This window comes from Myotis myotis, unplaced genomic scaffold, assembly GCF_014108235.1.
Source record: "Myotis myotis isolate mMyoMyo1 unplaced genomic scaffold, mMyoMyo1.p scaffold_m19_p_4, whole genome shotgun sequence".
NCBI lineage: Eukaryota > Metazoa > Chordata > Mammalia > Chiroptera > Vespertilionidae > Myotis > Myotis myotis.
Window position 1 is genome coordinate 130,130,852 of NW_023416346.1, and position 22,215 is coordinate 130,153,066.

Genomic DNA, 22,215 nt, shown 5'->3' on the forward strand with positions numbered 1-22,215 from the left:
CATGCTTAACTACAACAAGATGTGCACACAGCCACAAAGGGGTGCACCAAAAGTATCCACCTCAGGTAATTAGGAGGCTTGAGCCACTGGGCCCTATAGGACACCAAGCACACTAAGGCCCACTCTATCAACACAGGGAAAGCAGCCAAAATGTGGAGACAAAGAAACATGTCACAAATGAAAGAAATGGAGGAAAGCAAACTACTGGATATAGAGTTCAAAACCATGGTTACTAAGGTTACTTAAGAATCTTCTAGAAACCTCTGAGAAATTTAGTGAGACCTTCAAGGATATTGAAAAGGACCAATTAGAAATTAAGCATACATGCCTGAAATAAAGAATAATATACAGAGATCCAACAGCAGATGAGAGGATCCCAAGAATCAATCAAATATTTGAAATACAAGAAGCAAAAAACACCAACTGAAAAGAAAAAAGAAAAAAGAATCCAAAACATATGAAGATAGTGTAAGGAGCCTCTGAGACAACTTCAAGTGTACCAACATCTGAATTATGAGGGTGTCACAAGAAGAGAGAGAGCAAGATATTGAAAACCTATTTGAAGAATAATGACAGAAAACTTCCCCTACCTGGTGAAAGAAATAGACTTACAAGTCCAGGAGTGCAGAGAACCCCAAACAAAAGGAATCCAAAGAGGACCACACCAAGACACATCATAATTAAAATGCCAAGGGCAAAAGGCAAGAGAGAATATTAAAAGCAGCAAGAGAAAAACAGTTAGTTACCTACAAGGGAGTACCCATAGGACTGTCAGCTGATTCTCAACAGAAACTATGCAGGCCAGAAGGGAGTGGCAAGAAATATCAAAGTGATGAATAGCAAGAACCTACAACCAATATTACTCTACCCAGCAAAGCTATCATTTAGAATTCAAGGTCAGATAAAGAGCTTAACAGATAAGAAAAAGCTAAAGGAGTTCATCACCACCAAACCAGCATTATATGAAATGCTGAAGGGTATTCTCTAAGAGGAAGAAGAAAAAGGTAAAGATAAAAATTATGAACAACAAAGTGACAACAAATACATATCTATCAACAAGTGAATCTAAAAATCAAGTGAATAAAAAATCTGATGAACAGAATAACTGGTGAATGTAATAGGATCAGGGGCATAAGAAAGGGGGTGGATTGACAATTCTCAGGGGAAAGGGTGTGGGGGTGCAGGAAGAGACTGGACAAAAATTGAACACCTATGGATGAAGGTGATGTGGGGGGGCGGGGTAAGGGCATTGGGTAAGGTGGGAACCGGGTGGAGGGGAGCTATGGGGAGAAAAAAGGGGAACAACTGTAATAATCTAAACAATAAAGATTTATTTTAAAAAAAGGAATAGTTGTTAACTTTAAAGATATACTATGGTTATGCAAAGAAATGTCCTTTTTTAAATATATATATATTTTATTGATTTTTTACAGAGAGGAAGGGAGAGGGATAGAGAGTTTGAAACATCGATGAGAGAGAAACATCGATCAGCTGCCTCCTGCACACCCCCTACTGGGGATGTGCCCAAAACCAAGGCACATGCCCTTGGCAGGAATCGAACCTGGGACCATTCAGTCCGCAGGCCGACGCTCTATCCACTGAGTCAAACCGGTTAGGGTGGAAATGTCCTTTTTTTAGAGAATAATTTGAAGTGCATAGGGATGAAGGAACGTGAAGTCTGGGGTTTGCATTTAAGTTCTTTGGAGAAAGAATAATAGATGAAAAGAAGGGAAGGAAGGAGAGAGAAAGCGAATGTGGCCACTCCGCGGTAACTGCTGAGTCTGGTAGTGGAAGGGGGATTCCTTCCGCTGTTCTGCTCTTGCACATGTGGGGACTTGCACGTGGCGGAGAGGTGTTAGGGCCACGCCGTGGAAGGTCAGGCCGGTTGTTTTTAGTGGGCGTTTGAGAGGGAGCTGTGAGAGTCCCAGCAACTCTCATTTCCACACAGTAGGTGTCTAGCATTGATTATTTACCCAATACTAATTGAAATCCAGATTCAGTAAGACAGGTAGACAGTGGGTTTATTTGGAATTATTTTTAATGAAAGTTCCTTAACCAATGAGCCCAATTTGGACATAGAAGCCAATGGCCACTTTCTGCCCAGAATGACCTTTGCCTTGGAACTATTTCATAGAGCATCCTGATAACACTGCACCCCCATAAGCGGCTCTCATGGATTCCCAAAGCTATGCAACCGGGAATTTCACACTTGCGAGACTTCGGGGTACACACGGATGTTGGGGGGCAGCTGGAAGGAGATGGTCAGCAGCCCACTCAACAGCATGAGGAAGGCAGCCAGAACCGCCATAGGCACGGCACTGCCCATCTCCTGCCGGTCCGGCCTGAAGGGGATGTGGAAGGAAGGCGGGAAGCGTATGCCCTCTTCATTCATCACGGAGTGGTAGTTCCAGGTCACAGCAGTGAGGATAAACGCACCCGCTATGATGCTCAGGACTCCGGAAGCGCAGAACAGATTGCTGGTGGTGTTCTTCTGCAGCTGTCCCGCGTACACTCTCAGCAGGCCCGTGACCGTGAGCGCTTTCCCCAGGAGCCCGAGCAGGCTGGCGGCCAGCAGCAGGTTCTGAGCGATGCGGATGTCGAGCGGCAGGTCGGTGTCACTGTAGCTGTAGCGGTGACACTCTATTTTTCTGCTGTGGAGGTTGGCGGACTGGTAAGTGCAGACCTTCCACATCCCAATGCAGGCCAGCCCCCGGGACGGGGCGGAGCTGCTCTCCATGTACCACACCCGCCACTCGGCCAGGCCCATGCAGGTCATGGAGAACATCCATCCCAGAATGTTGAAGGCGAAACTCGCTGCCTGGCAATTGGGACTGACAAAAAAGGCCATGGCCGTGTATCCAGGGGATCTGCAAACCAATAGAGGGCGTCATGGGGTGGGACCCATGGCCTGAACGGCCCCCCGGGGGTGAGCGGCGCTATATTGGAGAGGGAGATGCCATATTCCAGAATGGAGACACTTGGGACCCCCATGCTCGGCTGGCGAAGGGTCCGTGGGCAACATTTACTGAAAGCCTTCAAATATTCAGACTTTCGCCCTGGCAGGGTTCGCTAAGTGGTTAGAGCGTCTTCCCAATAGGCCAAGGTTGCCGGCCTCAATCCCTGCTCAGGGCACATGCAAGAATCAACCAATGAATCCATCAGTCAGTGGAACAGCAAATCGATGTTTCGCTCTCGCCCTCTCTCTCTGTCTCTAAAGTCAATCAAAATATGTACAGACCTTCTAACAGGCAGTTCCACTCTGGGCATTTGTGAAAGACACAATTAACATTGGCTACAGCCCAGCCGGTGTGGTTGAGCATTGACCTATGAACCAGGAGGTCAGGGTTTCCATTTCCAGTCAGGGCACATGCCCCGGTGTGGACTTGATCCCCAGTGTGGGGTGTGCAGGAGGCAGCAGATCCATGATTCTCTCTCATCATTGAGGTTTCTATCTCTCTCTCCCTTTCTCTCTGAAATTAATAAAAATATATTTTTTTTCATGCTCCCAAGAGTCAGCAATGCCAGCTCCGGATTAATACCCCGACCAAGGGTAAAGGAGGGACGCTAGCAGATAGTTGCACCCCCATGTTCATAGCAGCGTTCTTCACCACAGCCAGGAGGTGGAAACACCCCAATATTCATCATGGGTGAGTGCACAGTCAGCATGTGGGCCGCCCATACCGTGGGATATCATCCAGCCTTGAGGACATTCTACCGAGTGAAGCGAGCCAGCAACACAAAGACAAACCTGCATCATTTCACCTCTATGTGGCCCCTAGAGCAGCCACACTCAGCGACAGAAAGCCACTGTGGGAGCCAGGGGCTGGGGAGCAGAGGGGATGTAGTGGTCAATGGCACAGTTTCCGTTTGGGGAGGTGCAAAAGTTCTGGAGATGATGGTGGTGACGGTAGCACAACATTGTGAAGGTCCCTAGTGACACTTCACTGTACGCTTAAAAAAGGTGACCGTTCAGTCTGATCAAATCATTGGATTGAAACCTGTCCCCTGGGATCTGCCCTTTAGGACACTTCACAACAGGCCTTCCCTCCCGCTTAGACCACATCCCACTGGTAAGACCACATCCCACTGGTAAGACCACATCCCACTGGTAAGACCATTATCTTTCTCATCTGGGCCTTCCCAGGACATGGACCCTTTAAAGCCTAGAGTCCTTTAACCCTCTGACTGCCTGTCGCTAAGGATGGTGCCATTTGGGGCTCAGCCCATGTGGTCTCCAGGTGACCCAATACATTCAAGATCCCTCACCCCTTTTGGCCTTGTGTGTTCCTCATTGGGCAATCCTGACAGTGACATGATAATTGTTGAGTTATTCCCACTTTACCCCCATGAAATAAAACCAACAGGCTGGGCCCCACTGACCAGGGATGTGTCTCTGAGGGAGTGAGTGTCTAGGAACGGCGACTAGCAGGTCAGGCAGCGCTGCCGACACACACGGGGCTCCTCTGGGCGTCCTCTGGCTCCTCTGGGCGTCCTCCGGACAGCTCCTGGCTATGTGGGACCAGCCACAGGGGCCTCAGCCACACGGGCCTCAGCCACACGGGCCTCAGCCACACGAGGGCCTGGCACACGACTCCAAGCCCTCTCCTCAGCCTCCAGTCCACGGCCACATTCCACCCCCGTTGTCCTGGCCAGCAGAGTTCTGTTGCCGGGTGCGGAACACATGCCAGCATCCAATCCCCACTGACCACCAGGCTTTCTCTGTTCCTCATCAGGCACCCTTTCTGCCTGATTCCCGAGCGGGCTGTACTCAGTGCGGACCATGGAGTCCTCAAGGTCTGTTTGACAGCAGCCGGGTGTCCTAACCACTCCCTCTCCCCTCCCCTAGAAATGGTCTCTCCCACACCTCCCGGATGAAATGACCGTGCAAACAGCAATGACACCGGCCGGCGTGCCTCAATGCATAGAGCGTCGGCCTGCGGACCGAAGGGTCCTGGGTTCGATTCCAGTCAAGGGCACGTACCTTGGTTGTAGGCTCCTCCCAGCCCGGGCCCTGGTCGGGGCTCTTGCAGGAGGCAACCAGTTGATGTGTTTCTCTCACATCAATGTTTCTCTCTGTCTTTCCCTCTCTCTTCCGCTCTCTCTAAAAATCAATGGAAAAATACCTCGGGTGAGAATTCAAATAAACAAACAAACAAACAGCAATGACAACACATCCGAGCCGGCGTCAGCAGCAGTGGCCCCGCACGGGCGAGGTTGCTATCAAAGCCCAGTGATAGCCAGCACGTTAGGGAGGCCCCTTGAGCTGCAGGCAATGGCCTTCCCGCTGCACCTCGGGTGACGGTGAAGCATAGTAATTTCTCCTTTGGAAAGCTGCTGTTTGAAACTGCTGTTTGAACTACTCTGTTATTCTTAGACAGTCTCTTATTCTGTAGGTCAACTCTGTTATTTTTAGATAGTCCCTTATTCTGTAAAATAACTGTTTTAGTTTGAATAATAGAAAAAGATAAAAAACTTAGGTGTCTGACCTTGCAAGCTAGCCATCTGACGTAACAGGCTAGTACTGATATTGATATGAATTCCCATATTCTTATGCCAAGTGTTAGTTCACTATGTATTCAAGGTCACAAACTTGTAACCTTATAACAATAACCTACAGAGAGCTCTCTGTGAAATCTGCAGACAAAGAGCTCAAAAAGGTATAAACAGAGAGAACTTCCTCCTTGTGTTTGCTCAGAGATTTGGGAAACATAGCCCTCTGGGTCTGCGCGAATAAAGACTCCTAATTAATTGGCTCATTAAGGTGTCTCCTATCTATCTCGCTGATTTACAATACAACCAGGATATTGTGAGCGAGATGGAGTAGAAGGTGGAGGTCACTACTGACTGGAAGAAGCTGGCCAGCTAAGGGGGAGCTTGTCAGATGGGGCTGCTGTGAGGAATGAAGCTGCCAAAAGGCCAATGGGGGTGGGGGCTTCTGCCGGCCCACACTTAGGACCAAATTTTATGTGGGAGTCAAGTTCTGCAGGAACCTCTGCTTAGTTCCTGTGAGAAGGAACTTATTCCAGCAAGTGGGCATGTGTGCAAGGATGCGCACAGGAACACACCAAATGGACTTCATACCTGAGGTACCACGGGACAAGTGAAATCATCCCATAACCCCATGTAGAGAACAGTCAGTAAGCCATTGTGTCCTTACAGTGGACTATTCCACAGAAATCCAACCTTACGCTGAAGAATAATTGGTGGGGGAGGGAAGTTCCCAATGTTAAGTAAAAAGCAGGTTTCAAAAAAATGTGGCTCAGTGGTTGAGTGTGTAACTAGGAACCAGGAGGTCATGGTTTGATTCCTGGTCAGGACACATGCCCGGGTTGTGGGCTCCATCCCCAGTGTGGGGCGTGCAGAAGGCAGCCGATCCATCATTCTCTGTCATCAGTGATGTTTCTCTCTCTCCCTCTCCCTTTCTCTCTGAAAAGAATCCTAATAAAAGAGTAATATGCAAATTCACCATCACGCCAACACAAAGATGGTGACGCCCAGAGCCACAAGATGCGGCGCCCAGTCCTCTCAGCACCGCTGAAGTCCGAACGTCCTGGGGGTGGCCGCTGAGAGCTGGGCCTGCTTGGATGTTACCGCGGCTACCCAGGAGCGGCCAAGCGGCACTGCAGACAGCAGAGACCCACACGGACTGGGCCTAAGCTGTCAGTAGGACATACCCTGAGGGCCCCACGCATTGGAGAGGGTGCAGGTCAGGCTGAGAAACCCACCCCTGCGCCTCCACCCCCACCCCCTGCACGAATTTCGTGCACTGGGCCTCTAGTAAAAATATATTTGAAAAAAACACTTGAAGTCTTTCTACAATAGAAATGTCTTTTGTGAGGTCATAGGCCAGATAGTCACTGTCATTCAACAGAGTCTTAAGTAGAAAGCCTGGAGGAAGGGCCACCATGATGGGGAGAAAGTATGTCTTGATGGCAGCCAGGGCCAGGCCAAGGGGCAACCTCCCTGAACGGTCCTCGGCCCAGGACAGTGCGGGAAGCTGACCTGGGTCCTGTCGGGAGCCTCTGTTCTGTTTCACTGAGCTCCCCTCCCCTCCCCGTCTCCTCTACCTCCCCTCCTCCTCTCCTCTACCTTAAATGTGGCCGGCACCCGACTCTGCCTCCAGTTGCACATTTCCTGTCTCCATGGGACACATGGCCCGGGAATGGCGGTGGGCAGGGAGGAGAAGGAAGGGCCCACGGGGGGATGGCAAACAGGGAGAGCGAGGAAGAGAAAGGGCAAAGCTCTCCTGAGCAGGAAACACAGCTCGCGGGGCGGGACTGGCGCTGTGACCACCTCTGCTGGTGTCCGAGAGTGCACGCTGTGACCCAGGCGCTGCCTCTGCTCGGCCTCCCTCCGCCAGTGCTGTCATCAGGGACTCCTCCCTGCCTGGTGCCCCCAGCAAAGGGCCTGGCACGGTCCCACGCTGGCCCCGAGCCAAAGGCCACAGGGCAGCCTCTGGCTCCTGGGCACCTTGCAGGATTCCCAGGGAGGAGAAGGAGGAGAGAAATGCCACCGCCCTCAGGCGCCCTCGGGAAATGAGCAGGACACGTTCTCTTGCCTTATTCCTGTGAAAAATAATAAAGTGCGTCCCTTAAGCAGTCATTGCCAAAGAGCCCTGGACAGGGGCTTGGAACTGTTCCCCGCTGCCCCAGAGCAGACGCCGCTGGTGGCCGCCTCGCCTTCTGCGTCTGAACCTCATGACCTGTCCGCTTGCTCTCTGTTGACACTGAAGGTCAAGAGACCGCTTTCCTCAGCCCCAGCGGTTCTGTCATTCCCCCGCGTGACCAGCAGGGGGCAGGCGCGCCGCCCTCCGCAGGGTATCAGGTTCCAGTATCGGGGTCCTCATCAGAAGCCTGTCTCCAAAGAGCTTCTCTTTTCAAATAACCAGAGGGTTGACTCACTTAAATAACACACATCCTCTTTCAAACTGGCCTCAGTGGATAGAATGTCGCCCCATGGAGTGAAGGGTCCCGGAGTTGATTCTGGTCAAGGGCGTGTACCTTGGTTGCGGGCTCGATCCCCAGTAGGGAGCGTGCAGGAGTCAGCTGATCAGTGTTTCTCTCTCATATATGTTTCTAACTCTCTATCCCTCTCCCTTCCTCTCTGTAAAATCAATGAAAATATATTTTTGTAAAAAATGAGACCGACTACAGGTGTTTCCCTAGCAGCCATTTCCCAGCCATCCCAGACCTGCATGGAGAATGGGTAAGACTCGGCCCAAGGCCAGCCCTGAACGTCCCAGGGGAGGCAGAGGCCCCTTTCAAACCCCTGGGAAGGGAGCCAGGGTCTCTAACTCAATGCAGAGGCTGTGACTTCCTCCCAGTTCTAAGGATGGTATGCACATCATGGCAGGCAGCGAAGGGACATTTCCTACAGAAGGCTTCCACCACTGTACACTCGCTCCGTCAGAGAGTAGAGGGAAGAATCATGGCCCACAGATCGGATTCAAAGCCCAGGGGCAATTTTCCATTGAACATTCTCGGGTCCACAGGCAATGTCTTTGGAACACAGTTTATATTGCTGATAGACTTATGCCCCAGGGGAGGGTTTTTTTTTTCAAGCACTCTGCGCTCAGAGACTTAAATATTCTTTGAGAAGAAGCTTATTTCAGCCTAGCTGGTGTGGCTCAGTGGTTGAGCATGGACCTAGGAACCAGGCGGTTACGGTTTGATTCCTGACTGGGGGCTTGATCCCAGTGGGGATGCGTAAGAATCAGCCAATCGATGATTGTCTCTCATCATCGGTATTTCTATCTCTCCCTCTCCCTTCTACTCTGAAATCAATGAAAACAAATTTTTTTAAAAGAGAATTCCTCCCTCTTAAAAAAATAATTAAGACTCAAGAGGCAGAGTGAACATCTTATGCAATGAGAATAAATAAATAGAAGTGTAGAATCACTTACAAGCTACAAGGAAGTGACTGAAGGAGATTATCCTTCCCAAAAAAGAGATTGAAAAAACCAAGATGGCGGCATAGGTAAACACCGGAGTTAGCTGCCTCGAACAACCACTTCACAAATACAACTAAAAGACGGAACGGACATCGCCCAGAACCACAGGAAGACTGGCTGAGGGGAAATTCTTCAACTAGAAGGAAAGAGAACAGCATACGAGACTCAGAGGAGGCGCAGTGCGGAAAATACAAGGGTGCGGAGTGCGCGGAGCGGGCTGGTAGCTGAGGGCGCGGTTGTCATTTTCAATCGGGAAGGAGGCTCAGGCCCTGAGCTCCAGTTCTGGGCGAGTCTCTAGGGACCCAGACTCAAACGGGAGAAGCGGGACTGTCTGGCATCGGTCAGAACGTGAGGGCATCTTTCTCTCCGAGGTTTGCAGCGGTTGCTGGGACTCTGTGAGGCAGAGCCTCTGGGGACGGGACTGAGAGCAGCCATAACTGCTCCCTCCACCCACCCTGTTGATCCCGTGTGACCCGCCCCGCCCAAGCCCTGCGCAGAGCCATTTGCCAGATAGCCTCAGCCAAAGGCTAGATTAGCACCTCCCTAGAGGACAGAAGTTTTCCCACTGCAGACACAGCTGATTCTCACAGCCAGTTGGCCTGGAGGTCAAATCCCCCTAGTATTAACTACAACAATCAAGATTTAACTACAACAAGACTGCGCACAAAGACCACTAGGGGGTGCACCAAGAAAGCATAAAAAATGCGGAGACAAAGAAACAGGACAAAACTGTCAATGGAGGATATTGAGTTCAGAACCACACTTTTAAGGTCTCTCAAGAACTGTCTAGAAGCCGCCGATAAAGTTATTGAGATCCTCAAGAAATCTAATGAGACCCTCAATGTTGTGATAAAGAACCAACTAAAAATTAAGCATACACGGACTGAAATAACGAATATTATACAGACTCCCAACAGCAGACCAGAGGAGCGCAAGAATCAAGGCAAAGATTTGAAATGCGAAGAAGCAAAAAACACCCAACCAGAAAAGCAAAATGAAAAAAGAATCCGAAAATACGAGGATAGTGTAAGGAGCCTCTGGGACAGCTTCAAGCATATCAACATCAGAATTATGAGGGTGCCAGAAGATGAGAGAGACCAAGATATTGAAAACCTATTTGAAGAAATAATGACAGAAAACTTCCCCTACCTAGTGAAAGAAATGGACTTACAAGTCCAGGAAGTGCAGAGAACTCCAAACAAAAGGAATCCAAAGAGGACCACACCAAGACACATCATAATTAAAATGCCAAGAGCAAAAGACAAAGAGAGAATCTTAAAAGCAGCAGGAGAAGGAAACTCAGTTACCTACAAGGGAATACCCATACGACTGTCAGCTGATTTCTGAACAGAGACTTTGCAGGCCAGAAGGGAGTGGCAAGAAATATTCAAAGTGATGAATGCCAAGAACCTGCAACCAAGATTACTTTATCCAGCAAAGCTATCATTCAGAATTGAAGGTCAGATAAAGAGCTTCACAGATAGGGAAAAGCTAAAGGAGTTCATCACCACCAAACCAGTATTATATGAAGTGCTGAAGGGTATCCTTTAAGAAGAGGAAGAAGAAGAAAAAGGTAAAGATACTAATTATGAACAACAAATATGCATCTATCAACAAGTGAATCTAAGAATCAAGTGAATAAATAATCTGAACAGAAAAAAAAGTGAAGAATTACTTTTGAAGCATCTGAAAATTCTGTTATTTGATGTTCATAAGAAATAGTTAACTTTAAAGGTATACTATGGTTAGGGCGGAAATGTCCTTTTCTTTAGAGAATAATTTTGAAGTGCATAGGGATGAAGGAACGTGAAGTCTGGGGTTTGCATTTAAGTTCTTTGGAGAATGAAAATAGATGAAAAGAAGGGAAGGAAGGAGAGAGAAAGCGAATGTGGCCACTCCGCGGTAGCTGTTGAGTCTGGTAGTGGAAGGGGGATTCCTTCCGCTGTTCTGCTCTTGCACATGTGGGGACTTGCACGTGGCGGAGAGGTGTTAGGGCCACGCCGTGGAAGGTCAGGCCGGTTGTTTTTAGTGGGCGTTTGAGAGGGAGCTGTGAGAGTCCCAGCAACTCTCATTTCCACACAGTAGGTGTCTAGCATTGATTATTTACCCAGTACTAATTGAAATCCAGATTCAGTAAGACAGGTAGACAGTGGGTTTTTTTGGAATTTTTTTTAATGAAAGTTCCTTAACCAATGAATGAGCCCAATTTGGACATAGAAGCCAATGGCCACTTTCTGCCCAGAATGACCTTTGCCTTGGAACTATTTCATAGAGCATCCTGATAACACTGCACCCCCATAAGCGGCTCTCATGGATTCCCAAAGCTATGCAACCGGGAATTTCACACTTGCGAGACTTCGGGGTACACACGGATGTTGGGGGGCAGCTGGAAAGAGATGGTCAGCAGCCCACTCAACAGCATGAGGAAGGCAGCCAGAACCGCCACGGGCACGGTGCTGCCCATCTCCTGCCGGTCCGGCCTGAAGGGGATGTGGAAGGAAGGCGGGAAGCGTATGCCCTCTTCATTCATCACGGAGTGGTAGTTCCAGATCACAGCAATGAGGATAAATGCACCCGCTATGATGCTCAGGACTCCGGAAGCGCAGAACAGATTGCTGGTGGTGTTCTTCTGCAGCTGTCCCGCGTACACTCTCAGCAGGCCCGTGACCGTGAGCACTTTCCCCAGGAGCCCGAGCAGGCTGGCGGCCAGCAGCAGGTTCTGAGCGATGCGGATGTCGAGCGGCAGGTCGGTGTCACTGTAGCTGTAGCGGTGACAGGCTATGACTCTGCCGGGGAGTCTGTTGGGCTGGTATGTGCAGACCTTCCACATTCCAATGCAGGCCAGCCCCCGGGACGGGGCGGAGCTGCTCTCCATGTACCATACCCGCCACTCGGCCAGGCCCATGCAGGTCATGGATAAGATGAATCCCAGAATGTTAAGGGCGAAACTCGCTGCCTGGCAATTGGCATTTTTAAACATGGCCATGGCTGTTTCCAGGGGATCTGCAAACCAATAGAGGGCGTCATGAGGTGGGACCCACGGCCTGAATGGCCCCCCAGGGGTGAGCGGCGCTATATTGGAGAGGGAGATGCCATATTCCAGAATGGAGACACTTGACCCCCATGCTCGGCTGGCGAAGGGTCCGTGGGCAACATTTACTGAAAGCTTCAAATATTCAGACTTTCACCCTGGCAGGGTTCGCTAAGTGGTTAGAGCGTCTTCCCAATAGGCCAAGGTTGCGGCCTCAATCCCTGCTCAGGGCACATGCAAGAATCAACCAATGAATCCATCAGTCAGTGGAACAGCAAATCGATGTTTCTCTCTCGCCCTCTCTCTCTGTCTCTAAAGTCAATCAAAATATGTACAGACCTTCTAACAGGCAGTTCCACTCCTGGACATTTGTTGAAAGACACAATTAAGATTGGCTACAGCCCAGCCAGAGTGGTTGAGCGTCACCCTATGAATCAGGTCAGGGTTCGATTCCTAGTCAGGGCACATGCCCGGGTTGTGGGCTTGATCCCCAGTGTGAGGCGTGCAGGAGGCAGCAGATCCATGATTCTCTCTCATCATTGAGGTTTCTATCTCTCCCTCCCCCTTCCTCTCTGAAATCAATAAAAATATATTTTTTTGCCTGCTCCCAAGAGTCAGGAATGCCAGCTCCGGATTTATACCCCGAAGAAGGGAAAGCAGGGACGCTAGCAGATAGTTGCGCCCCCATGTTCATAGCAGCGTTCTTCACCACAGCCAGGAGGTGGAAACACCCCAATATTCATCATGGGTGAGTACACAGTCAGCATGTGGGCCGCCCATACCGTGGGATATCATCCAGCCTTGAGGACATTCTATTGAGTGAAACAAGCCAGCAACACAAAGACAAACCTGCATCATTTCACCTCTATGTGGCCCCTAGAGCAGCCACACTCAGCGACAGAAAGCCACTGTGGGAGCCAGGGGCTGGGGAGCAGAGGGGATGTAGTGGTCAATGGCACAGTTTCCGTTTGGGGAGGTGCAAAAGTTCTGGAGATGATGGTGGTGATGGTAGCACAACATTGTGAAGGTGCCTAGTGACACTGCACTGTACGCTTAAAAAAGGTGACCGTTCAGTCTGATCAAATCATTGGATTGAAACCTGTCCCCTGGGATCTGCCCTTTAGGACACTTCACAACAGGCCTTCCCTCCCGCTTATACCACATCCCACTGGTAAGACCACATCCCACTGGTAAGACCATTATCTTTCTCATCTGGACCTTCCCAGGACATGGACCCTTTAAAGCCTAGAGTCCTTTAACTCTCTGACTGCCTGTCGCTAGGGATGGTGCCATTTGGGGCTCAGCCCATGGGGTCTCCAGGTGACCCAATACATTCATGATCCCTCACCCCTTTTGGCCTTGTGTGTTCCTCATTGGGCAATCCTGACAGTGACATGATAATTGTTGAGTTATTCCCACTTTACCCCCGCGAAATAAAACCAACAGCCTGGGCCCCACTGACCAGGGATGTGTCTCCTAGGGAGTGAGTGTCTAGGAACGGCGACTAGCAGGTCAGGCAGCGCTGCCGACACACACGGGGCTCCTCTGGGCGTCCTCTGGCTCCTCTGGGCGTCCTCCGGCCGGCTCCTGGCTATGCGGGACCAGCCACACGGGCCTCAGCCACATGGGCCTCAGCCACACGAGGGCCTGACACACGACTCCAAGCCCTCTCCTCAGCCTCCAGTCCACGGCCACATTCCACCCCCGTTGTCCTGGCCAGCAGAGTTCTGTTGCCGGGTGCGGAACACATGCCAGCATCCAATCCCCACTGACCACCAGGCTTTCTCTGTTCCTCATCAGGCACCCTCCCTACCCGCTTCCTGGGCGGGCTGCACTCAATGCGGACCATCGAGTCCTCAAGGTCTGACAGCAGCCGGGTGTCCTAACCACTCCCTCTCCCTTCCCCCGGAAATGGTCTCTCCCACACCACCCGATGAAATGACCGTGCAAACAGCAATGACACCGGATAGCATGGCTCAGTGCATAGAGCGTCGGCCTGCGGACCGAAGGGTCCCGGGTTCGATTCCCTTCAAGGGCATGTACTTGGTTGTAGGCTCCTCCCCAGCCCAGTCCCTGGTCGCGGCTCATGCAGGAGGCAACCAATTGATGTGTTTGTCTCATATTGACGTTTCTCTGTGTGTGTCCCTCTCTCTTCCACTCTCCCTAAAATCAGTGGAAAAATATCCTCCGGTGAGGATTCAAATAAGCAAACAGCAATGAGAACACATTCACGCAGGCGCCAGCAGCAGTGCCCCCGCACGGGCGAGGTTGCTATCAAAGCCCAGTGATAGCCAGCACGTTAGGGAGGCCCCTTGAGCTGCAGGCAATGGCCTTCCCGCTGCACCTCGGGTGACAGCATCATGAACGTGGCGCCCATGAGCAAGATGCAGTGGAAGGTGAAGGTCACTCCTGACTGGGAGAAGCTGGCCTGCTAAGGGGGAGCTTGTCAGATGGGGCTGCTGTGAGGAATGAAGCTGCCAAAAGGCCAATGGGAATGGGGGGGGCGGTCCTGCCGGCCCACACTTAGGACCAAATTTTATGTGGGAGTCAAGTTCTGCAGGAACCTCTGCTTAGTTCCTGTGAGAAGGAACTTATTCCAGCAAGTGGGCATGTGTGCAAGGATGCGCACAGGAACACACCAAATGGACTTCATACCTGAGGTACCACGGGACAAGTGAAATCATCCCATTACCCCATGTAGAGAACACAGTCAGTAAGCCATTGTGTCCTTCAGTGGACTATTCCACAGAAATCCAACCTTACGCTGAAGAATAATTGGGGGGGGGGGGGGGGAGTTCCCAATGTTAAGTAAAAAGCAGGTTTCAAAAAAATGTGGCTCAGTGGTTGAGCGTGGACCTAGGAGCCAGAAAGTTGAGGTTTGATTCCCGGTTAGGGCACGTGACCAGTTCCTCAGTGGTTACAGCATCGGCCTGAGAACAGAAGGGTCATGAGTTCGATTCCCCATCCAGGGCACATACCTGGGTTGTAGGCTCAATTCCTGGTCCCTGTTAGTCAGTGCAACCAATCGATGTGTTTCTCTTACATCAATGTTTCTCTCTCTCCCTCCCCCGCTTCCCCTCTCTCCACAAATCAATGGAAAAAATATCCCCGGGAGAGGATTCACAAAGAATGAAAACAAAAGTTGTGATAAAATAGGTAAATCAAAGACAGGCTCCATGCACTCAAAGACACTATTTTATTTCATCAAAGTCAGGCAGGATGATCTGTTGAGAGGTAAGTGGTCAGCTTTGAGCATGAATCCGCACACATTTCCACAGTGAACTGCAGGCGATAGCCTGGCTAAAGTCGCGCGATTCAGGGGATTCCACGGCTGAGCTTCCCAGAGCGTCCGGAACAGCCACCACCCGCGCAGAGGGCAGACGTTAGCACCAGATTGTTATTATCTGCACTGATGTCACTATATACAAAGGTATGTACACGGACTCCTGGATCTTTGGGTCCCGCCAAGCAGACACTGAAGAGGCAGGCGGGGACTGGACAGGACGGTGTGGGCACAGGGGCTTCGCTAAAAGGGGAATTGCACTACATATTCCCACGGAGAAGGAAGTCCTCAAAGACATCAAAAGGCCGGCACAGACACAACACTTTCTAGATTCACATTTACATACATAGCATCACAACGGCCACAACACTGTATCGGAGGGGCAAGCATCACAGGTAAAAGCTTTGTCTAAATTAAAAAGCAAACACACGGAATGGCCGTGGTCCCCCCGAGGGAGGACCACGGGGGCCCGCGAGCAGCCAGCCGGACCTTCTCCGACGTGGTCACTTTTCACCGCAAGTGCTAGGATTCCCACGTCACAGCTTAACTAACAGCAGTGAACACGCCTGGAAAGCGGCCAAAAGGAGCGGTGACGCCTGCGCGCCTGAAGCTGGCCCGTGCGGACCCTCCACCGCGGCCCGGGAGCCTGGCTCGCCGCCTCCGGCTCAGGAAGCGTGGACCGTGGTCCTAAGACACTGGTGGGTGTGTGGTTTGGTTAGGTGGCAGTCACTGCTGACAGAGAGGTCTCCCCACCCGCTGGAAAACTTCTTGTATAGGGAATAAGGGGAAACGGGATTCAAATAACCCCTCCATCCAACAAGTGTCCATGCTACCCTGACATGAACTCATCCAAGGGGTTCCCCACCATTAAGCAGGCGCTGCATCAGCTGAGCATCTGAGAAGAAACATACCGGCTCCACAGTGATTTAGGTAAAAATAAGTTACCATCCAGCCATTGGCGGTTGACCATCTTTCTCCTTGCTTACTTGCCATGCATATGTCCTCTTTGGTGAAATCTTTTGCCCCTGTTTCAGCTGGGCTGTTGGTTTTCTTGTGGTTGAGTTGTACAGAATTCTTTATATATTCTGGAGATGATTCCTTTGTCACATATGTGATTTGCAGACCATTTCTCCCAGCCTGACTTGTCAACTGCAAATTGACACCATGACAGTGTTTGTTTTTTAAGTGAATAGACTCTTCAGAATCTTGCAATGTCAACCAATAAAAAGGGCCCGGGATCCGTTCACTCTGTGGCAAAGTTGCAGAGGGACCCCCAGAAGTCCGGAGGCGGGCTCTTAGGAAACGGAAGGGGCCTTCAGGGCATGCTGACAGGTTGAAAGAGGCAAAAAGAGAAAAGTGGCCAATTACCATTAATGACCATATGGGCACGACACAAATGCTCTGGGGAGAGAGTAATTTAGGAACGATCCACTGGTCTCGGGAAACACCTAGCAAGCACAGGACTACCGCACACACCCTTTACCAGGCATTTCACGTTGCGGGAACACGCCTGACCCGCGCCGCCGGCTGGGACGGACTGAAGCTGTCCGCTTGGTGCGGGGTTTGAAGGCATGCACATGACTCGAGCGGCGCTTTTAGCATGAGCGACCCAACACACAGGCTATGCATTTCACAGTTGGTTTCTAACCACTTGGAAACTACTATGTTAATAAATTATCACCGTCTTCATCATCATCACAGGTTTGTGCTGGGTCAGAGAGCACATTATATGAGACAGTGAACGCTAACAGCATGGGACGGACACGCATAAAACGTGGCAGGCCACGCCCCTCGTGGATCAAAGGAGAAAACGTGCGCCAGGTGGCCCCTCCTGTGCACTGTGGGCACTCGCTGAGCGCTGCCCAAGCGGCTGGTTTGGCAGCGGAAGACACAGGAAGCCAGAGCGACCGCCGCCAAGGGGCCCTCGCGTGCAGCACGGGACAGAGCCTGTGGTCTCCGTGGCAGAAGCTCGCCAGCCAGCAGGGCCCGTGCCCCGTGGGGCTCCTTGTAAAGGACAACACCCCACGGGGAGCCGCTCTGCTCAGCATCCACAGGGAAGCTAGACGCCCAATGCATCACCCCAGACAAACACGAGTTATCGCTTTTCTAACAGCCACGTCACTACGAGAGGGTTCTCACTACGGGACATCCATCCAGGCTGGGGCCCGCTGCCCGGGGCGGGGCGCAGGCCGGCTCCGCCCCCAGGAGGCCGCTCATTTGTTCCTCTCGGGCTGCAGGCTGTCCACCAGGCACTTGAGCTGCTCCTCGCCCAGGTGGATCTTGTCCTCCAGCTCCCGCTGCTCGATGATGAGGGCCGACTTCATCTTGACGAAGTACTCGTAGTCGGCCAGGCTCTCGTCGCTCAGGTAGCTGGCCAGGATGTCGAACACCACGCGCTCCCGGCGGTCCAGGTTCTCCTTGAGCTCCTTGGCGTCCTCGTGTTGCTGAACGAGGACCCGCTGCTTCTCGAGCAATGATTGCTGTGGAGAGGTTGGGGGGGGGGGGAGAAAGAGAGAGAGAGAGAGAGAGAGAGAGAGAGAGAGAGAGAGAGAAGCCAGTGAGGATCAGGGCGGAAGCGATGCAGCCCTGATAGGACAGCACTGAGTCCTGAGAGTGTGGGCGCAAGCACTCGTGGCTGTGGCACACCCCACCCCCGTCGGTGTGAGGGCATCTCCCACCTCCAGCGCCGCGCATGGGCCTGGACTGCTAACAGAGGCAGCCAAGGTGACCCCAGCGTGACCAAGGGACTGAAAGCGACAGAATGCTGGGCTGCTCAAAAGGTGCCAAGGCCCAGCCAGCATGGCTTAGTGGTTGAGCGTTGACCCCATGATCCAGGAGGTCAGGGTTCGATTCCCGGTCAGGGCACATGCCCGGGTTGCAGGCTCGATCCCCAGTGTGGGGCGTGCGGGGTGAGGCTGCACTTTGCAAAAACGCCGACACACAGAAGAGCTCAGAGACGAGGAACTGAGCTTCAGCGCGGCTGCAAACAGCCTGCTCCTAGCGTGCGGCGTGGGGAAGCGCCCACCGCGGGCCAGCGCACCTCGCCCGCCTCGCTGGGCCACCAGCCCCAGGCGCTTGCCAAACAAAGCCACCATGCACTCGGGTGGAAAGAGGCAAGGCAAAGCCAGTGGGTTCCAAACCGAAAGGGAAGCGAATCGTAACCGATTCTATACATTTGGTTCAGGCTCAAAGCAGTCGGGCTCAAAGCTGCTGAGATGGGGGCAGGACCCCGTCTCTGTTTGCGTGTTCATTTTCTACCTGGAAACATGAAGGCGCCTTCTACAACCTGGCGCCTCGCCTTTTACCGCATTAGCGTGTCTGCCTCTGAAAGCCTGGGCTTCCCCATGCCTGACACGAGGTTCTCACCCACCACCAGCTACGCTGAGACCTGGTCATGGAGCGGCGCCGGATGAGGGGAGGAGAGCCCTAGCCGGTGTGGCTCAATGGATAGAGCGTCGGCCTGCAGACCAAAGAGTCCGGGTTCAATTCCAGTCAAGGGCACGTACCTCAGTTGCAGGCTCCTCCCCGGCCCGGGCCCTGGTCAGGGCTCATCCAGGAGGCAACCAATCCATGTGTTTCTCTCACATCAATGTTTCTCTCTGTCTTTCCCTCTCTCTTCCGCTCTCCCTAAAAATCAATGGAAAAATATCCTCGGGCGAGGGTTTTAAAAGAATAAATAAATTTAAAAAAAAGAACGAGGAGGGGGAACTGCCTCAGCCATGCACAGCCGAGGGGTAACGGCCCCCCCCCCTCCGCACCTCTCTAAGGGGCCTCGGGATGCTGGGCGCGGTGCAGCCTGGTCCCCAGGAGGGCCACGCCATCCCTCCGTTACGCAAGGAGACCGCCTCCCGCACTCAATAGCATCTTGCAGCACGAGGTGGACAGGCGCTGTGTGAGCCTTCGAGGCATTCACTCAACTCCCCAAGGAGCACCTGCCTGCGGGTCCTCCCCCAGCCCCCAGCCCCCAGATTTCCAGGTCGCATGCGTCCTACATACCCGATCACCAGGAGAAGCGCTGTCATCCAAGTTGTTGAGGGCATTTTCCACGCGGGCCAGGCGCCCCGACAGGGACAGCAGGAGGTTCACCACCTTGTCCAGGTCCCCGATGAACATGCGGAACTTGTCGAACTCGTTCGGCTTGCACACGTCCTTGACGATGGCCTCTACCTCGTCCCCAAGGGCGCTGTTGGCCTGGATGTCCTCCAGCAGGCTCTCCCGCGCGCCCCGCAGCACCTGCAGCTTGCGGCCGATGCTGTCGATGAGCTCCTGCTGCGGGGCACAGGGCGGCACGCAAACAGGGTCAGGGGTGCGCCACCTGGGCCGCCCGCCGCTGCGGGGGCACCGCGGGGCCTCCGCACACGGAAGTCAGCCCCACCAGGAGCAAGTTCATTTTGCATCATCAAATAATAGAGCAGCCCTGGCCAGTGTGCTCAATGGTTAGGGTATTGGCCTGCGCATCACAGATTTGATTCCCAGTCAAGGGCACATACCTGGGTTGCAGGTTCATTCTCTAGACTCGGTTGGGGCGAGTACAGGAGGCAACCAATTGATGTGTCTCTCTCACATCGGTATTTCTCTCCCCCCTCTCTCTCACCCTCTCTTTTACTCTCTCTAAAAACCAATGAAAAAAAATCAATAAAAAAATATCCTCGTATGAGGATTAACAAAAAAATACTACTACTACTACTACTAATAATAATAATAATAAAAGGAGTTGGCAAACTTGTTCTGCAAAGGGCCAGACGGTAAATATTTCAGACTTTACTGGCCACGCGGCTACTGTTTCCAGGGCACAGCTCTGCTGCTGTCATGCGAGAGCCACCAGCCCACATGCACAGGAAGGGATGCGGTTGTTTCATGCCACTTTACTGACACGAAGGTGGTGGGCCAGGCTGGGCCGCGCGTGTGGGCTGGCCTCGTGTAGCACGTGTCTTTGTCTATGTGCTGGCTGCCTCCGCACCTGGCCTCAGAGAACATGAGCTCCCAGAGAAGGTGCTCTATTCGCTCTGTCCACGGCCATATCCCCAAGTGCCAGACGAGGGAGTCTTGGAGTTGATCCAACGATGCTGTTTGCTTGCGCAAGCACTGTCCAGCCCACTGCTGGAGTTGGGACCATTTGCTTGCAGACATGCGAACTTGATATTTAGAGAGGACACGGGGCTCTCTGAAGGGTACACCATTATTTCCCTGGATTTTCACCAGGATAAAAGGGACATATCAGTTGAACTTAAATGAGCCTGGCTGGTGTGGCTCAGTGGTTGACCATGGACCCATGAACCCAGAGGTCACAATTCAATTCCTGGTCAGGGCACACGCCCGGGTTTTGGGCTTGATCCCCAGTAGGGGGCGTGCAGGAGGCAGCCGATCAGTGTTTCTATCTCTCTATTCCTCTTCTTTCCTCTCTAAAGACAATAAAAACATATTAAAAAAGAAAAGAAAGAGAATGGTGCCCTCTTAGCTAGTTTGACAGTGGATCTCATTACAAAAAGGTGGCAAAGATCCTGGTGGAAAGGCCCCATCTTAGAACAGGACGTTTAACCACAGGGCTTAATACGACTGCCCCAAACGCCACTGCCCTGCACAGAAGCCAAGCACAAATGCCCCACACGCGGTGCAGGGCTCCTGGGGGGTGCAGACAGGTGTGCCCCCGCCTGCCTCTGCGCGCACCGCCATGGGGAACCCAGGCTGTCCTACCTTCTTCACAGATAGGTCGTGGTCCAGGTCACTCCCCGAGTCCTCCTCGGGCTCCTGCTGCTCCTGCAGGTCCTTCATCTTAATCAGCAGCTCCGCCTTGGGGGCCGATGTGCTGTAGTACGCGGAATTGGTGGCCAGGGACATGGCTGAAGGCACGCTGGGCTCCTCTCTCCTGTAAAAACGCCAGAACCTCAATTATCTGCGATCATGGGCACCAACCCACGGTCACCCGGCAACCGGAGCTGCGACAAATGATGGCGCCCTCGGAAGGACACTAGCCAGGGAGACAGGCAGCAAAAGAAGGACAAGGCAAGGTCAGGACTGAAGATACCTTGCCAGATGGATATTCATCAAGGCTAAGGGGCAGGGTTTCTAAAAAGCGGGGGTGGGGGGTGGGGGGGAGAGGCTGCAATAAGTAAGGATGTCTAAAGTCTCCACCCGGGCTTTAGTCAGTGTGGCTCAGTGGATAGAGGGTCCTGGGTTTAATTGCGGTCAAGGTCACGTACTTGGTTGAAGGCTCCTCCCGGCCCGGGGCCCTGGTCAGGGCGTGTGCAGGAGGCAACCCATCAATGTGTCTCTCTCACATCGATGTTTCTCTCTGTCTTTCCCTCTCTCTTCCATTCGCCCTAAAAATCAATGGAAAAATATCCTCGGGGGATAAAAAAAATAATAATAAAAATAAAAGTCTCTGCCCGGGACAGAGGAGTGCAGGCAGACAGTTTCCCCGGGCGGTGTCGGAGGTGTATGAGGACAACGTGAGTGCCACTTCTAGGAGAGGCACCCTCACCCTGGCCGGGTGTTCAGCTGGTCAGAGCATCGTCCCCAAACACCAAGAGTGCGGGTTCCATCCCCAGTCAGGGCACGGACAAGAGTCCACTAATGAATGTATAAATAAGCAGAACAACGGATCCATGTCCCCCTCTCCCCCTTCCTCTCTCTAAAGTGAATCAATAAATCATGTGATACCCTACCCCGGCACTGCAGCCTACTGTTGCGAAAGGATGATCGTGGAGCCTGGCTGGTGTGGCTCAGTGGTGGAGCGTCAACCCATGCATCCAAAGGTCCCTGGTTCAATTCCTGGGCAGGGCACAGCCCTTGGTTTCAGGCTCCATTCCTAGTATGGAGCGTGCAGGAGGCAGCCGATTGATGACTCTCTCATCACTGATATTTCTATCTCTCTCTCCCTCTCCCTTCCTCTCTGAAATCAATAAAAATATAATCAAAAAACAAACAAAAACCGTGTGCGGCCCTAGTCAG

At 52.2% G+C, this 22,215-nt stretch overlaps 3 protein-coding genes across 11 annotated transcripts in view; all 3 read right to left on the minus strand.

Moving 5' to 3' along the window:
- Positions 1-2,068: 2,068 nt before the first annotated feature.
- Positions 2,069-3,362, minus strand: LOC118654451 (claudin-34-like). Its single transcript, XM_036305774.1, has one exon. The coding sequence runs from the start codon at positions 2,846-2,848 to the stop codon at positions 2,204-2,206; it is 645 nt and encodes a 214-aa protein (XP_036161667.1). The 5' UTR covers positions 2,849-3,362; the 3' UTR covers positions 2,069-2,203.
- A 7,756-nt stretch (positions 3,363-11,118) lies between these two features.
- LOC118654622 (claudin-34-like) lies at positions 11,119-14,930 on the minus strand. The gene is made up of 2 exons (XM_036306010.1): positions 13,444-14,930; positions 11,119-11,953 (listed from the first exon to the last, which is right to left on the minus strand). The coding sequence occupies exon 2, from the start codon at positions 11,934-11,936 to the stop codon at positions 11,292-11,294; it is 645 nt and encodes a 214-aa protein (XP_036161903.1). The 5' UTR covers positions 11,937-11,953; positions 13,444-14,930; the 3' UTR covers positions 11,119-11,291.
- A 224-nt stretch (positions 14,931-15,154) lies between these two features.
- The window catches only part of SHROOM2 (shroom family member 2), a 100,970-nt gene continuing 93,909 nt past the window's right edge, over positions 15,155-22,215 (minus strand). For 6 of the 9 annotated variants that reach the window (XM_036304296.1, XM_036304291.1, XM_036304288.1 and 3 more), the window contains 3 exons: positions 20,959-21,130; positions 19,261-19,533; positions 15,155-17,744 (listed from right to left, as the gene is read on the minus strand). In XM_036304296.1, the coding sequence (XP_036160189.1) occupies positions 17,478-17,744; positions 19,261-19,533; positions 20,959-21,130 (712 nt within the window). In that variant the 3' untranslated portion in view covers positions 15,155-17,477. Of the gene's footprint in view, positions 17,745-19,260; positions 19,534-19,852; positions 20,452-20,958; positions 21,131-22,215 lie in introns of those variants that run through there. The other 3 variants (XM_036304289.1, XM_036304295.1, XM_036304290.1) reach the window with 3 other exon arrangements.